Raw genomic sequence first — 16,973 nt, 5'->3', positions numbered from 1 at the left:
TATATATATATATATATATATATATATATATATATATTTATATTATATATTTACTTTTAGAATTTGTAGAATGTGTTTACTGCTCATTTTGTTGTTTTTCCTTATTATTTGTTACATGATTAAAAATAAAATATATCAGTCTTAACTGCCAGTGACCAGTGGACACCACCTGCTTAGTATTTATTTTATTTAAACTCCTGTCATTCGTCTGCATCCATCAGATAATGCCCACAGTGAGGGAGGACTCCGGCTTCTTCTCCTGCCACGCCATCAACTCATTTGGTGAAGACAGAGGAATCATACAGCTCACAGTGCAAGGTATGACTTCACCTTCCTCACCTGAAAAACAGAAAATGCTCTGACGGAACTTTTCAGCCTGCACAACAATTGCAGACAATGCTGTTTTGCCATCTTGCCGGCCTTTACCTGCCATTTTGAAGTTCCTTACCACTGAAATAACAAAGTGTCGGTCACCGTTGTGCCCTGTAGAGCCCCCAGACCCCCCAGAGGTGGAGATCAGAGAAGTGAAGGACAGAACCATTGCACTGCGTTGGACTATGGGTTTTGATGGCAACAGCCCAATCACAGGCTTCGACATTGAGAGCAAGAACAAATCAGGTACTAGAAAAGACATTTATAAAAACAATTCGACGGTATGATCATACAATGCATTAGGTTCAAGTGTGTTTTGGTTGATTATCCCTGCATTCACTTTGTCTCGGTGATGTGACTTAATATCGCCCAGTCTAATGCACTTAGCTCCAACATCTCCCCTGACTTCAGCGACCCCAATAAACCTCGTCCTCTCCCCTCTACAGCCTCCTGGGATACCGCTCAAAAGACCAAAGATGTCTCACCTCAGCTCAACCAGGCCACCATCATCGACCTGCACCCCTCCTCCACCTACAACATCCGCATGTTCGCCAAGAACCTAATCGGCAAGAGCGAGGCCAGCAACGAGCTCACTATCACCACGGACGAAGCAGGTGAGAAATAACTGACGTGTGGTATTCTGCAGTATAACGATCACGCACACACGTTTCAGACACTCGCTTTTCACTCTTATTTTGAAGGACATAAATCATAAAGAGTTACAGTAATGAGAGTAAGTCTAATTTGGCACTGTGACACAACAAATCAGAGCAACAAAGGCACCTGAGTGAAGGGCAAAAGGAGGTAAAGGGCCAGCTGAGTCAATTCATTACCAGCCTGGTGACATCAGCCCCTTTGGCTCTGTTGCATTATTGAACACATGCTGACCAGACATTAAAAGCAGAAATGTTCAATTAGCGGCCTCAGTAGTAAATGTCACACCACTGTCAATAGACTGAGGCTGGACCCCCATCTGCAAATACACCCCCCCCCCCCCACCCCACCCACAGAGCACTTCTCCTCACCCTCAGCACCCACCTATAAATACAACCATCAGTTTTGGTAAAATAGCCAGACTGACTTCTGGACATTTGTTTATTTCAGAACAATGTTGAAATTGTGGAATGTGTACAGTTTTATAATGTGTACATGTTGGCGAATCTGATCTTAGCTCCTGATGGACCACCTCAGGAGGTGCAGCTGGAAGCCCTCTCCTCTCAGAGCATCCGAGTCTCTTGGCGGGTAAGTTAATCAATACTACGTGGGTTAAAAATATGTGTACATTTCCATGAGGTGTAGCTGTGTCCAGAAAGGTACGATCGGGGGTATTTGTTGCCCTTATCACTCCTTATTCTCAGGTCTGGTGGTTTAGGTGAGGTGACGCCTCGTCTGTAGATCCAAGGGAGACATACTCATTCCACACGTGGCATCAGAATGCATCTAAATATACAGTTTGCCTCAAATAAAGACTTGTAATCACATTTTACTTCCTCCCTCTCACTCTGTTTGTACGTGAAAAAAAACGTCACTGTTTCTTAAAAGAAAAAAAGTTGACAATTTGTCCTCAACCATGCAGCGAGAGAATAGGATTGTGTTGGTTGGCTTTTGGATTATTACAATTTTTGGGGGGTATATGAAGCTTTCCTTATGTCATCCCATTAACTAAGAGGCATTTTATTGCCAGATGCTGTCAGGGGCTTGAGTGACAAACAAAAGAGGGTGCCTAACCTGGACCTTGAAGGTCTCGGGTAGACAAGGACTCAGGGGAACTCAGGGGGAGATTACAAATTGGTATCATTTAAAGCATTCCCTCTTTAGTCTCTAAATGACTAACGTTTGTATGAAAATGACTGATTCATCTCTTTAATTACTTAAAGGGGCTATTGAGACCTTTATGTACCCTTTGACATGAAAGTGGTTCCAGATTATAATGCCTTGGGGTGTCTCATTTCTTACGGGAAACTGGCCTTGTCTGGTTTTGTTGACAAGAGAGCTAAGAACAGGGTGTTGTTCCTCTAGCAGTCTCTGTGGGTATATCTAGGTGAGTGTGGGGAGTGATCACAAGCTACACCATACCGTATTTGTGCATTAGGTGTGGCTTTATGGTACCAGAACGTAATAAAATGCATTCATAAAAGTACTATGCTTTCTTTATTCATGAAAATAGAGACTGTCCTGCTACTTTATTCATCTTTCTCTTCGTCAAATGTTTTAATTTGTCTTCTGATACTTTTGCACTCAAGTAAAGGAAATTATTAAATTAAGCAAGGAACGTTCAACCCCATTGTCTCAAAAAACCTGTGTCATTCCCTCATCAGGCCCCTAAGAGGCACCTGCAGAACGGAGCCATCAAAGGCTACCAGGTGGGCTACAGGGAGTACAGCTCTGGTGGAAACTACCAGTTCAGTGTGATCAGCTTGGAGACCACAGGGGACAATGCAGAGAGCCTGGTGCTGGACAACCTCAAGAAGTTCACCCAGTACGGAGTCGTGGTGCAAGCCAGCAACAGCGCCGGGACCGGGCCCTCCTCCACAGAGGTGGCTGCCACCACGCTCGAAGACGGTAAGACAGGAATACGATATCACACCCAGAGAAGATGTGACATGCAGAATATTCTAAACAAACAAGATAACTTTAAAGTAAAGCAAGTCAGAAACAACATATATATTTGCTAAAAGTGAACACAAGTATTCTAGATTTTAGATGTGTTCAATATATTTGGATTTATTTTCATGGTTCCAGCACAACACAGCTGTGAATTCACTGTTCTCAAAGAGACAGGCAGCATGGTTTATTTTGGAAGAGATTAGTGAGGATCTATCACAGCCTACTGGAGATCAGAGGGAGCTACCACATGTTGTCAGTCCTGAGGTTTCGACTGAGAATCCACTGTTTTTAACGGCCTGTGTTCTGGTTCTCCTCGCTCAGTGCCCAGTCGTCCTCCAGAGAACGTCCAGGCCACTGCAACGTCTCCGGAGGTCATCTCTCTGTCCTGGCTCACCCCTCCCAAAGACGCTCTCAACGGCAACCTGCTGGGCTTCAGAGTCATCTACTGGGCCAACCTGCCCGATGGAGGTACACATTTACATCTGTTCACTTATTAAAAACATAAACTGTTGTGTAAATTGCAAATGTTCTCTGAGAAAGGAAATGCCCGCGACACATTTGTTCGACATACACAATGCATTTTGGTAAATAACACTGAATGTAAACATAACTTTTCTTTGTTTACAAGAAAACTCCACAGGGCCCCTTTAAGAGTCAGCTCTCAGACTGGACCAATCAGAGCAGAGCTCCATTAACACTGTCTGATACTCCTTTACAGGATACACACCACATATGGAGAGGAATAAAATAGAAGAAAAAAACTATTATACAAGAACATATTGATTTAAAATATCTCACGGAAATTCTGTAAAATACAAAAAAAAGAGAGCAACTCAAACTGAAACATAAATACATCAGATGTGTTTGTTTGCTGACTGGCTGAGGTCCAGTCTTGATGTGAGTCAGTATTTATTTATCTCTGCTAAATCCAAAGCTTAAGAGCTAAAAACTGTGAGTGCTGTGTTTATATAAGGAATAAATGAATAAGGACTGCCATCAATGCTTCTAAGTAAGCTATAGCTAGTAGTTACCAGGATGTATCTTGTTGTATCTGGGTAACCTCCACGACTGGCTTAAAGTCTGCATGGTCGTATTGAAGTCAGACAGCATGTCATGCCATTGTCACATGCCGGGTTTGTGTCCGTGGGATTAGTTGTGACAGCACGATTACCTTTGACCTCTGCACTGTCACATCATGTTGGCCTGCCTATAGAGCATGAACGCTCCAGACTTGACAGCCAGGACTAGTTTGCATGGTAACAGTCCGTAGCTCCGTGGGCGAGTGCTGAAAGTTAGATTTCAGTGTTATTATTTGTAAATGATTTGGATTATATTGCATGTAAATATGACATATGTAATTAAGGCCTCTTTACACTCAATATATATCTTTTGTGGTCAAACTTTTCACTATTCTATGGAAGCCACTCAATTTCAGACAAGAGCTGTTCATCAGTGTGAGAGAAGGTACTGTCATTGACCAGCAGAGGGAGACACAAGCCCTTTCTAACAAACAGTGCTGCAGGTTGTACCAGTTGCACCAGTGCTGCTGGAATTAGCTCCATGTCACACTGGTTGATGTAACTTTTTTAGACAGTAACAGTTCAGGGTTTATGGTAATGTTAATGGAATAATTTCCTGTGAATGGACTGCTACACATACAGGTGTGCTACCTGCATTCATTAAAATGACGTGAATTTAAAAAACACCATAAAATACTTCATTCTTTTAGTCTCGATTCAATATAATACTAATGAGCTCCACAAAACTCCAACAACAGCCATGACAACAATTTACAGGTCTGTTTTGTATCGACTTCTGGTTGAAATTTGCGCTGCACACAAATCTTTCTTGTCGCTTGGAATAAGATATGTGAAGTTTTATCTAAATGTACATGTTTACCTGTACACCTGTAATAGTCCTACACTGTCCAGCAGTGGAGCAGTCACCGCCCGTCAACTCTAATTGGACGTGTGACTGTCCGTCACATGTCCAATGAGACGCCCAAGTGGAGCAGTGTTCCCTGTTTAAAGATGTTTTTCTCCGTTACCAAACAGACACAAACGGGCTTAAGGCTAAGTCTCTGAAGCAGGAAATAAAGATAACAAAGTCAGGTAAAGAAACAACACAGGAGCAATTTAAGTGTTGTTTTCATTTTTGTATCTGGCCAGAATAAGTGGATATCAAGACACTATAGGCAAACACACAGTCATGCATGAAAGCATTTACTGTGCGATAGGTATTCCAGGCATTTAATTGCTCATTAAAAGCCAAAGAAGAAGAGGTGCAGCTGGCCTCATAGATCTCTTGCGAGAAGTGAAAAGAGGGAAAGGAGGGAGAGGAAACATTGTTTAGAAGTGATATGGACAGAGATTGACACAATAATTCAAACCCTAAAAGCTGAGGGCAGCAGGTTGCCAGTCAAGGCCGGCCACTGCAGCAGACCTTGGGCGCATGGTTGTTTAAACTTTGTGATTAAATATGGCATTATGTCCAAGGCTGTGCTATGACACCCTTGGGCCTGACATCTGTATTTATGTATGTGATCTGCTGTATAATATAGATGAGTCACATGGCTGGACCAGCTTGTCATATCGCTGGGTTTATTTACAATAAAGACACCTGCATTGTTTAAAAAGGCCTTTGACCTGAGGTGTCCTCGCTAAATTTTTACTTTTACTCCCCCCCATCTCTCTTCTGTCCTCTGTTTTCTGTCCACCAGAGCTCGGAGAGATCAGGAATGTGACAACCTCTAAGCCCTCTCTGGATCTGGACGGACTGGAGAAGTACACCAACTACAGCATCCAGGTGTTGACCTTCACCAGAGCTGGAGACGGCGTTCGCAGTGAACAGATTTACACCCGCACCAAGGAGGACGGTAGGAAGATTAAGTCACCTCTCGGAATACAATCGCAAGGGCAGCAGCCACATTGCACTTGCTAAGCTTGTGATCAGACTTGTGCCGAAGGGTGAGTTAGTCTCGCTGCTGCGGGGCCTCAAGGAATTACAGTATGTCTGATCCTAACATTAAATGGAGAAATGTCAGCTTTGCCAAATTGAGAAAAATTTTTAGAAATGAGGCAAGCGAGCGACGGGCCCTTCAATTAATTCATTTGTTTTACCTTTATTTATTTATCCACGTAAGTCAATTGAGAACCAGTTCTCATTAACAATGACGACCTGGCCAAAAAGACAGCAACATGCTCACTAAGAGGAGAGCTGTAAGTGTGACTTACACGTATTAAGAAGTTATGTAGAATATCATATTTGGCCATCTGGTTATCTTGCTTTATAATCAGTGTAGAAAAGCACCATTAAAATCCTCCTGAGTAACAATATGAGCTTAATGTGGGAAATATACCAACCAGATCATCTTTTCCTTTTAGTTCCCGGGCCTCCGGCGGGCGTGAAGGCAGCAGCTGCATCAAACTCAGTGGTGTTTGTGTCCTGGCTGCCTCCTCTCAAAGTGAATGGCATCATCAGGAAATACACCGTGTTCTGCTCCAACCCACACCCCACGGTACGAACAGCTGTGAGCAATTTAGCATCTTGAGTCGACTGAATTTCAAATGAACCGATCATTCAGGCCATTGATCATTGAGCCATTTAACTTAACTAGCATAACTGAAAGGCTAAGGCTGGCCTTATTCCTTATTTCTATTGTCGACAAATCCCATGAAAAGACCAAAACCAACCATGTGCTATTCTGTCTGTGGCTCTCAGCTTCGAGCTGTTTGTTCCTAAAGTCAAGTATTTTCCTCAAACAGGTGGACAGTGTAGTTTTTAACACACTTTGGTTCAAAAGCTAAAAACTCAAAGCAGCTATATCTAATATTTCCATCGTGGATTGATTGGCTTTGTAGATTCAAGGATCATTTATTGTCAGAATTATCTCAGAGTCTGCAGTTCCCCTCAGCTCTACTGAGCTTCATAGTGTCTCACAAGTCATTGTTTTGGTATTCTGGCCCCTCCTACCTTCCCAGCACCAAACAGCAGACAGGCTGCGTTAGTGACTAGCCAATGATCATAGTGGAGCATTTAGCAGCCAAAGTTGCCAAACAAACGTGATATTAATCGGTAACGACATTTTCAGTTGTTGAGACACCAGCTGAAAATCTTGTCTTTGCTGACCCCCAGTGGTTTAACATCTACCTTGCTTCAGTAATGTAGACGCGTATTCAAGGGTGTGTCAGTATAATGTGACATCACATCTGGGTATGGGTACAGGTGCATCACAGCTGGAACCTTCAACCAGAGAGTAATCGGGCTGAAAGGTCTGGTCAGTGTCTGCGGGATCCACAAACAGAGCTATATAGCTCATTGATTTGTTGTTAATAGTATTTGGGGTGGAGCTCTATCACACAGAGGAAAAAGATATATCTGGTGTTGGATACACACACAATAGGATAATTCATTGTTTGGTTTTTATTTTTTTATTGGGATAATAATAAATATAATAAATAAGAATAATATATAACATCACCAGACTTATCCTTTAACTTTACTTACTTAGGCCTTTGTATTCCCGGCGGAACATTGGTCCATTGATTAAAAAGGTTCCATCCCTGTCTGTCTTGAGCCATTTCACTCCAGCCACTGCCACATCCGTCTGTCACTTTAATATGAAGTCAGCATTTAATGACTTTGTAGAATATGTTTGATCTGCAGCAGCATGTTCTGACCATCCTGAATGTCTTCCCTCGTCCAGGTGAGCAGTGAGTTTGAGGCGGCCCCAGACGTGTTCTTCTACCGCATCCCCAACCTCAGCAGGAACCGTCAGTACAGCATCTGGGTGGTGGCCGTCACCGCTGCAGGCCGTGGAAATGCCAGTGAAATCATTACCGTCAAACCCATGGCCGAGGGTAGATGGAGCCCATCTTTTGGTGCAGATTGATAGTCAGCGCTGAATAAAACCAAAACTTTGTTCCACATTTGATCTAAAGGCAGATTGCCTATGTCTGCCTGTTAAAGGCAAATGGTGTCTTCGTCTACATGCCTATTGGGACTATACTATGCAAGATGGGATGCATCATTTTGGGACTTCAGGTTGAAACAGAAGTGTGGAGGGAAATCACAGCATTTGGCAGCATAAAGTATAAAGTATACCATGTTAATGCAGTAGGACCAATTAGTAACTTTTTCTGCCATGAGATTTTTCAAGCTTCGTGCAGCAAGTAAGTTCAAATTCATCCGGATCCCTTGTTGGATACTACTCTGCTTCCCCCTTATTCTTAGAAGAAGACAGGGAGGGAGCATCGGCTGAATGTAAATAACACAATTGACCGTTTCAACACTTAACATGCTTCGTGGAAGCCGATAAGCTGATTGCATATGCTGATAGACCCCCGTGGTGTCTGGAGTTCTAGAGCTCCTATCAGGACTTTCACATCCTGTCTGAGGTCTAGGTGATGGATGTCCCCCCCCTCCCCTCCGCTCCACTGCTCAGATGTAGAAGGAAAACACCATTAGACCTGTATCCCTAAAGGGCTAAAGGGTTACAGTGAAGGAAAGGACAACAAATGTGAAGAAAAACCTCTTTCTGAAGTCATTTAGAAAACAACACGTGTGTTTGTTACTGCGTGTCGTCTGTGGGCTGATGAAACATGTGTGGGTTTCTGCAGCTCCAGCTCGGATCCTGACCTTCAACAGGACTGTAACGACCCCCTGGATGAGGGACATTGTGCTGCCTTGTAAAGCAGTGGGTGATCCATCGCCAACCATTAAGTGGCTGAAGGAGATGTGAGTACACTGGAAGGTGTTGTAATAGATAAATACGGGTGAATACGGTCTCAAACAGTAGTTGAACCCTCTCTCAAAGTGACTGTGCGACACAGGAAACATAACGCTGATTCTAAACGTGTCTGTTTCAGCAATGGAACACCAGCACCTGTTGCGATTGACAGCCGGCGTAGCGTCCATGGCAACGGCAGCCTTGTTATTCGCACGGTGAAAGCAGAGGATTCTGGGAACTACACTTGTGTGGCCAGCAACAGCTTTGGGTCGGACAAGATCGTCCTCAACCTGCAGGTTCAAGGTAAGACATACAACATGTTCAACAAAATCTGCATTTCTGTATCAACCCTTAACAACTAAGCCCATCAGAGCTTATAACGGCTGCACACAGGGCATGTTTAGATCCTGTGGATTGGTGTTAATGCTTTCAGTAAATGCTCTTTGTGGGACACATTTACTTCTCCTGAAACTAGTCCTAACAAGCAGTCATTTGTCTGTTCTGTTTGCTTCAGTTCCACCTGACCAGCCTCGCCTCACAGTGACCAAGACGACCACCACCTCAATAACCCTCTCCTGGATCCCTGGAGACAACGGAGGCAGCTCCATAAGAGGTCAGGCAGACACAACCCTACTTGTCTTTTTAAGTGTTTTTCAATTTTTTGGTTTTTAAGTATTAAACTTAAGTATTAAACTGCAGCTACCCCTTATCGCCATAGGTGCAGCCAACGGAGATCTTCAAGATTGTAACTTTAACATTTATTTCCCCATGTGTTCTTTTCCAGGCTACATTCTGCAGTATTCGGAGGATAACAGCGAGCAGTGGGGCAACTTCGCCATCAGTCCCAGTGAGCGCTCCTATCGGCTGGAGAACCTCAAGTGTGGCACCTGGTACAAGTTCACACTCACAGCCCAGAATGCAGTGGGGCCGGGACGCATCAGTGAGATCATTGAGGCAAAGACCCATGGGAAAGGTATAAACAAACATATAATAGCAGAGTTGATTCTATAGATTTTGAGACATTACACTATCAAAGTATTTTGTTATTATTTTTATAAGTTATTATTCACATATGTAGTGGAAGCAAACTTCAAAAGTTGACAAAGTTGTGTTTATTTATTCATTAACACTTTCCAGAGGCTTTATTTAGTGCCATTTAGATTTTTTTTTCTCAGTAACCTTGTAGTCATGTGATAAACACAGCATAGTTTTCCAATTATTTAAAACATATTATATAACGTCCTTCTAAATGAGAAGAAAAACACCTGTTATGAGAATTTATTATGATATGATAAAATAATTTCTTTCCACACATGTTGCTTTTTTCTTTCCCAATTATGTAATTGATTATTAGATGAACCAGGATACTGCAAAATATAATGTAACTTGTTAAAAGCACATGGTACATTTTATAAGAACTGAATGTTTGGAAATAATAGGCAACTTAGAATGAATAGGCAACTATTTTGATTATCGATTTATTGCTATCTGCACTTTTATTAAAAAGTTAAATAGTGTTCTTAGTCTTCTACAATAATGGATCGTGTATAACATTTTTGGACCAAATGATTAATTGAGTAAATAATTGGCACATTAATTGACAATGAAAATATGTGTTAGTTGGAGCCCAACATTTATTCTTGTTAAGTTTCTGTCCGCACTAAGCACATGTGGCCTGGTTAGCAGGTTTTTACTTTCTCCAGGGTTCATTCTTACTATCTTAACACACTGAGGCTTTCCTTCTCCGCTCTGTGCAGAACCTCAGTACTCTAAAGAACAGGAGCTGTTCACCAGCATCAACGTCACCCGGGTCAAGCTCAACCTGAACGGCTGGAATAACGGCGGATGCCCCATCACCTCCTTCACCTTGGAGTATCGGGCCGTCGAGGCGCCCACATGGACCACGGCACAGCGCACCTCCCTCACCAAGAGCTACATCCTGTACGACCTGCAGGAGGCCACCTGGTACGAGCTGCAGATGAAAGTCTACAACAGCGCCGGCTACGCCGAGAAGAGAGTCAAGTTCGCGACACTCAGCTATGATGGAAGTGAGTTAACACACCGATACCGTTTCCGACTCATTTATTCACAGGGAACGGAGCCACGGAAATATCTGTCACGGCCTGCTGAAAGTGGCAGGGAAGTGTATGATTCACTGTCTGCTCCAGAGGTAGTATAATAGTAACACTGGCACTCTGACGGTTGAGCAAGCAGAGAATCTGTGACAAAACACCTATGTTTCCAGGAACTGTAGCACAGTGAGTCTGACTAACAATAGAAGTTTAAGGCAAAGAGGAATAAATCCCTTTTTCTGTTAATGGCAGAACTCAACGTGAGTGATCAATTGGACAATATAAAAGCCATTTCATGCTGACTCCAGTGGCTGTTTGTGTGTTGCTGATTATGATACCTCCATCACAAGCCTACTGAATGCCACCGTGAGTGAAATAGTTTGTAAAAGGATTGCAATGGATAAACCTCAACATGATAGCTGTCATTCAGCAGCGATCATTAGATCACACAAATCAAATGGTTTTGTTTTTTGGAATTTCTACAACAACGCTGATCTCTTTCATGGGAATAATGTCATGAAGCCCTTGTGGACGGAGCGCTGGTATCTGTCATAACTCACACACCGTATGACTTCCCTCCAGGTACCATCGCACCATTGGTGAAGGCGCCCAATGTGAGCGAGGACCACTCCGGGGGCGGCGAGGGTTTGAAGATGATGGTGACCATTTCCTGCGTGTTGGTGGGCATCGTCGCCATCTTCATCGGGCTGCTGGTGCTCAGGAGGAGGAGGAGGGAGCAGAGGCTCAAGAGGCTCCGTGGTGAGACGAGAGTACATCTAACAGGACGGATCTTAGCCTCTTTTTTCTCAGGTTCAACAAATAAAATGATGTTTTTCTCTGTTTGTTTTCCCAGATGCAAAAAGTTTGGCTGAGATGCTTATGAGGTAAGAATGGTCAACAACTATCTGACATTAATAAATAACGACAGGAGATTCCGTGATTAAGTGTTTTTTTGTTTGTGCTCCCCAGTAAAAACACACGTCCAGCAGAGCCAATTAACAAACAGCAACAGACGCTCCGCATGCACATTGACATCCCCAGAGCCCAGCTCCTGATCGAGGAGAGAGACACCATGGAAACTGTTGGTAAGCTCACCGCTCGTGTGCACCGCTGTCATATAAGAAACTCCAGAGTAATTCATACAGAAAATAAACCGGGTTATCGTAGTGCTGAGCTTGTTTTCTGTCGCTGTCCCACAGACGACAGGTCCACTGTGTTACTGACTGATAACGACTTCGGGGAGACCCAGAAACAGAAGTCGTCCACAGTCACCCACACAGTCCACTACCAGTCCCTGTCCCAGGCCACCGGTCCACTGGTGGATGTGTCCGATGCCAGACCAGGAACCAGTAAGTCCAGTACGGACGTTTTTTTTTTTTGTTGTTTTTTAACACAAAAATGTACATGAGTTTTGTTTGTGTCTGTTGTTTTCCCAGATATGTTTCCAAGCAGTGTTTTCTTTACCTTTCTATTTGTCCTCCGTTGATGTGCCTTTTGTTTACCACCATATATCTTACATACATGCCTGCGATCATTTCCTTCCTTGAAGGGACATTTGCAAGGCAGACTTTAATTTTACATCCTGCACCGTTCACTGGCGTTCAGCCATCTTTTTTTTCACTGCCTTTGCTGGCACATGGTTCCATATTTTGGAGCATTAATACCACCTGCACATAAGATATTATCTTCACTGTGGGGAGTGACGAAGTCAGGGTCTAGTTGCGTTCACATAATAATAATAATGACACAAGTTAACTGACTGAGCTGTTGCACATTAGCTACTACATTGAATTTATCATTTCTAATCGAAAGATTGGACTCATGGTCATGATGGTTAACATTCTGGCAGGTATGATATGAAGGAAGTCTGAGTCAGTAGTGCTTTCGATTTTTATTTTGTTATTTTAGGTTTGTCAGTTTCTATTGTTCCTGTATTTCTCGCATGATGACATGACTGCAAGGTGTGACTTCTGGTTGATAACGTCAGTCAATAGCTCCATGTGTGTCCAGATTGTCGTGGCTGCTGATATCCGATGCAGGGAATTAATCACCATTACCGTTGCTGCCATGACCAGTTCATTGAGTTTAGTCTCTCCCATGACCCGCATAAACACTCTGCGCTCTCCTCCTCACTCTCAGACCCCACCGCCCGCCGTACAGCCAAAGCCGGACCAGCCGCTCGCAACCGCTACGCCAGCCAGTGGACCCTGAACCGCCCGCACCCCCCTGTCTCCTCCCACACTCTCAGCACCGACTGGAGGCTGCCCACCCCCAGAGTTGCAGGCTCCGTCGACAAGGAAAGCGACAGCTACAGCGTCAGCCCATCTCAGGACACAGGTAAGCAACACATCAGGACACAGTCCTTTGAAACGTAGCTTACCAGTATCACGCTACTCGTCATCTCTAACAGCAAATCAGTATCCGTTGTCTGACAACTTTAACAAAGTGACATCCCAACAATTCTGCCACTAACTCTCGACACTAATCCCCCACTAACCCCGGCCCCATGTCCAGACCGAGCGCGGAGCAGCATGGTGTCGACAGAGAGCGCGTCCTCCACCTACGAGGAGCTCGCCAGAGCCTACGAGCACGCCAAGATGGAGGAGCAGCTCCGCCACGCCAAGTTCACCATCACCGAATGCTTCATCTCTGACACTTCCTCAGAGCAGATGACGGCGGGCACCAACGACTACACGGACAGCCTGACCTCCAGCACACCGTCCGAATCGGGCATCTGCCGCTTCACTGCTTCCCCGCCAAAGCCTCAGGACGTCAGCCGGGTCATGAACATGGCCGTGCCCAAGGCCCACAGACCGGGTGAGGCCACAGATCCGTCTCTGCCTGAACCCCCCGCGGCATGCTAACCTTTAATTGCAACTGGCCTCATTATGACACTAATCCCTAAACTTCAACTTCCTGTCTAATATTAATATCCAACCCTTAACTGATACCAACAGTGAATCCAGATGAAGTGAATCTACTGATTGTCTCAGTTATACTGGGCTCAAAGTCTTTAAGAAAGAAACTGGGGAGCCATAAAATCGAAAATTCAAACCGAGTTAAATAAAATTGGACATCCCAGATTATAAGTAGATGAATATTTCACACCGCTGACTAAAATATTCATGAGAGCTCAATTAAAATCTTGCAAATCTAAGGTTGGAAACTGTGGATGCTTTGTTAAAACTCAATGTGAAAGTCAATTTAATTTCTTTTACCAACATTGATTGATTGAGGTTTTAACACCTAAATAGAGATGCTAATGAGACGCTGCATCCAGACAATCTTTTGAGATTTAGATTTGTATCCTGCCTATAGTCATATAATAGTAATATTGTAATAGTAAGTCAACAGTGACAGGGGATGAAGGTTGAGGGTAAGATCTTACAATTAAATTAGATGAGGTCGGTCTCAGAGCAAGGACACAAGAGGACAGCTTTAATGTGTGTGTGGTCATACTGAATAAACACTTGATTTATTGCTTAATACAATGATGACAAAGCTGTATTTCCATCACCTATGAAGGTGAGTAAAAAGATGGACTCTTCTGAGGACCAAATTATGAACAAAGTCTTCCAAAACAAACGCATGGAGTCAGCTCCAAGTGGAATGTTAGCTTGCTACAGCTACTTGATATTTTTTAACAGCTTTTTGATGCTATTTGGATTCTTACATTTAAGATTGAAGTTACTAAATATCATACAGGAATGTTTTCTCTTATACCTAAATCTGATCTGTGTGTGTTGTCCTGCAGGTGGCGAGTTGGTTCACCTTCCTCCCTACCTGCGCATGGACTTCCTGTTAAACCGAGGCATGACCTGCTCTGGGTCATCCAGGGGGACAGCTAGCGGGGAGAGAGCGGCCATGGGTCAGGCCTGCCTGGAGCCCCAGAAGAGTCGCTCGCTGAAGCGGCCCTCGCGCATGGCGCCCCCGACGCCCACAGAGGCCCCTCAGGCCAACAGGGACCAAGTGGCCCAGTGGCAGCCTGGCTCCGCAGCCACACTGCCCCACAGAGAAGGCTCGGAGCTGGCCCAGGCCGCCAAGCTCAGCACCTCCCAGGAGTCCCTGCTGGACTCGCGAGGACATCTCAAACCGACCAGCAACCCCTACGCAAAGTCCTACACGCTGGTATAACAGCAGGGGCACCTAGGGCGGGACTAGAACTCACTCTAACACTGGACTTAACACTCAAGTGCAGTAAACTGACTTTCACCACGCAGTTCTGTATATACACCCCCCTTCCCCCTCTCTCCAAGGGCAGGGTCACTTTTACTAATCTCCTTTTATTTATTTTAGAGCTTTCTTTTATCTCTTCTTTGTATTTCTTATTTTTTGTTTCACTTGAGAAAAAATTCACTCATCGGAAACGACTCTAGCCAGAGTTTTGCCAAACTAATTGAGTAACGAGGGAGCGTTATTTATTCTTGATTATTGTTAATTCTTTATGATTAATCAGTGATTATTAATTGTTAGTTGTCAGCTATTAATGATCATTAATTATTGATTACCAAATGATCTATTATCACCATTACTACAATGTTTTCATCAGAACCCGGACATCCTTTCTTTTCTGGAGTGGAAGATGACGCTTTGGAGTCATTTTTTTCCTATGGAATATCCTTCTGAAACATTGAATGAAACTCGGGAGAAATCTTGGAATGAAAGCAATTGACACCAGTCCAAACTTTTCAGCTGCTCTCAAATTGTTACTTTTTTTGAAGAAAAAAAAAAATCTATTTCCTATGGATGCATGGGGACTGACCAATTAAAAGACAATGAGGATTACGATCGAGGCTGGACAGCCCAGTCGAGCATTTTGTCACACTATGAAATGATCCAATGTGAAGATTTATTATTCTTATTACTATAAATATATATATAAAAAGAGAAATCACTTTTATTTGTGGATATTACAGGGAAGAATTGATTTGGTTAATAAAGTCCTTAGTCATGTTTGCACATATCTCGTTTTAATTAGGAAATGGAGTCTCTGTTGATCTTTCTCTGTGTCCCATTCTCTGATGGTGCAATATGAAAAAAGATATGAAAAGTATATGAAAACTATTGCTCTATACTGTACTGTAATGATGAAAAATAACTATGTTGTGAGTATACTTACAGGGCCGGTCACACTCCAGCTATGTATTCAGGTGTAGTTTGCCACTGCTTGTTTGCCAGGGTGGTAAATGATGTTAGCTAGAATAGGGAGGGTTTAGAGAACTAACGGTTTGCACTTCACAACACCCCGACTCAAGTGTGTCCAGATAGATCCCCTTACTCTCAGTGCACTAGGTAGAGTCTTCAGGGCTCTCACTCTCCTCAGTAGATTTACTGTCGCTGCATTGCAGTGATGCTCCTCTACAGGGAAAAAAAAAATCGTGAGACAATCCAGCAGAATCCCCCCTTCAAACCAAACCTATAATGTCTATGGGAAATATCTAAAAAAAAAAAAAAAAATGTGGATATACGTAAGAAGCTGTTTTTTTTTGTTCCTGTCTACCCTGGCCCATTTCTGTTCTTTCTGTTTCTTTGAGTTAGCCTGAAGGGAGAAGAGTTTGATCCAAAATGCTGTGAGGTCATTATGTCAGTTTATATGATTAGTTTCTATGATTAACTGTCTTCATTATGATTATACATTTTAACGAGAAAAAAAAAAAAAGATGTCACTTTTTATTTTTAACATGAGTGTTCACCATGGTGGCACTGGAATAAAGAGAAACTAACACAAAAGTTCAAATTTGATTAATAAAATGGCTGTTCCCCAAAGTGTCCTCCACGGGTTTGACATGAGTGACTGATGTTGGTGTGGAGGAGAAGCAGGCGCTGCTCTCTGGCTGTTCGGTTCGAGATCTCATCGAGAGACCCTGAATCCTCGCCCGTAGTGTCATCATAACAGCAGTGAGACGTCCCAAACGTAGTCAGCAATGAGATGTTAATAATGCTGGTCAGTCAAATCATCCTCTGGGATTCTGTAGCGGTGTTGTAAAGAGTTACGGTGCTCATTAAACCATCTCCTTCCATTAATTTTCATCCCAAATCTTTGCAGCCAACATAAGCCTGCTGTGTGATGTGTGCAATCTGAAAACTGCCACTTTGTGATGTTACAGCAGCCTGACATCTTTAAAGGACACAGGCAGTCTAAAGTGAACAAATTCAAAGTAAACACTTTTTTATAAAATGATGATGCAGTTTGC

At 43.3% G+C, this 16,973-nt stretch overlaps 1 protein-coding gene across 3 annotated transcripts in view; it reads left to right on the top strand.

Annotated features, from left to right (window-relative positions):
* Positions 1-16,508, top strand: part of dscama (Down syndrome cell adhesion molecule a) — a 91,983-nt gene extending 75,475 nt beyond the window's left edge. Inside the window, exons 13-33 of one of the 3 annotated variants that reach the window (XM_031857489.1) lie at positions 222-318; positions 490-618; positions 819-986; positions 1,544-1,614; positions 2,691-2,934; positions 3,301-3,447; positions 5,699-5,854; positions 6,363-6,496; positions 7,685-7,838; positions 8,598-8,715; positions 8,847-9,010; positions 9,222-9,320; positions 9,492-9,680; positions 10,465-10,755; positions 11,362-11,538; positions 11,633-11,663; positions 11,749-11,864; positions 11,979-12,128; positions 12,919-13,116; positions 13,294-13,596; positions 14,534-16,508. In XM_031857489.1, the coding sequence (XP_031713349.1) occupies positions 222-318; positions 490-618; positions 819-986; positions 1,544-1,614; positions 2,691-2,934; positions 3,301-3,447; positions 5,699-5,854; positions 6,363-6,496; positions 7,685-7,838; positions 8,598-8,715; positions 8,847-9,010; positions 9,222-9,320; positions 9,492-9,680; positions 10,465-10,755; positions 11,362-11,538; positions 11,633-11,663; positions 11,749-11,864; positions 11,979-12,128; positions 12,919-13,116; positions 13,294-13,596; positions 14,534-14,913 (3,516 nt within the window). In that variant the 3' untranslated portion in view covers positions 14,914-16,508. Of the gene's footprint in view, positions 1-221; positions 319-489; positions 619-818; positions 987-1,543; positions 1,615-2,690; positions 2,935-3,300; positions 3,448-5,698; positions 5,855-6,362; positions 6,497-7,684; positions 7,839-8,597; positions 8,716-8,846; positions 9,011-9,221; positions 9,321-9,491; positions 9,681-10,464; positions 10,756-11,361; positions 11,539-11,632; positions 11,664-11,748; positions 11,865-11,978; positions 12,138-12,918; positions 13,117-13,293; positions 13,597-14,533 lie in introns of all 3 variants that reach the window. The other 2 variants (XM_031857488.1, XM_031857490.1) reach the window with 2 other exon arrangements.
* The last annotated feature ends 465 nt before the right edge of the window (positions 16,509-16,973 follow it).

The sequence above is a fragment of the Anarrhichthys ocellatus genome, unplaced genomic scaffold (assembly GCF_004355925.1).
Source record: "Anarrhichthys ocellatus isolate YVR2014 unplaced genomic scaffold, GSC_Weel_1.0 scaffold18, whole genome shotgun sequence".
Taxonomy (NCBI): Eukaryota; Metazoa; Chordata; class Actinopteri; order Perciformes; family Anarhichadidae; genus Anarrhichthys; species Anarrhichthys ocellatus.
The sequence above is the reverse complement of the archived record's forward strand: the minus strand, read 5'-3'. Positions and strand labels throughout refer to the sequence as shown.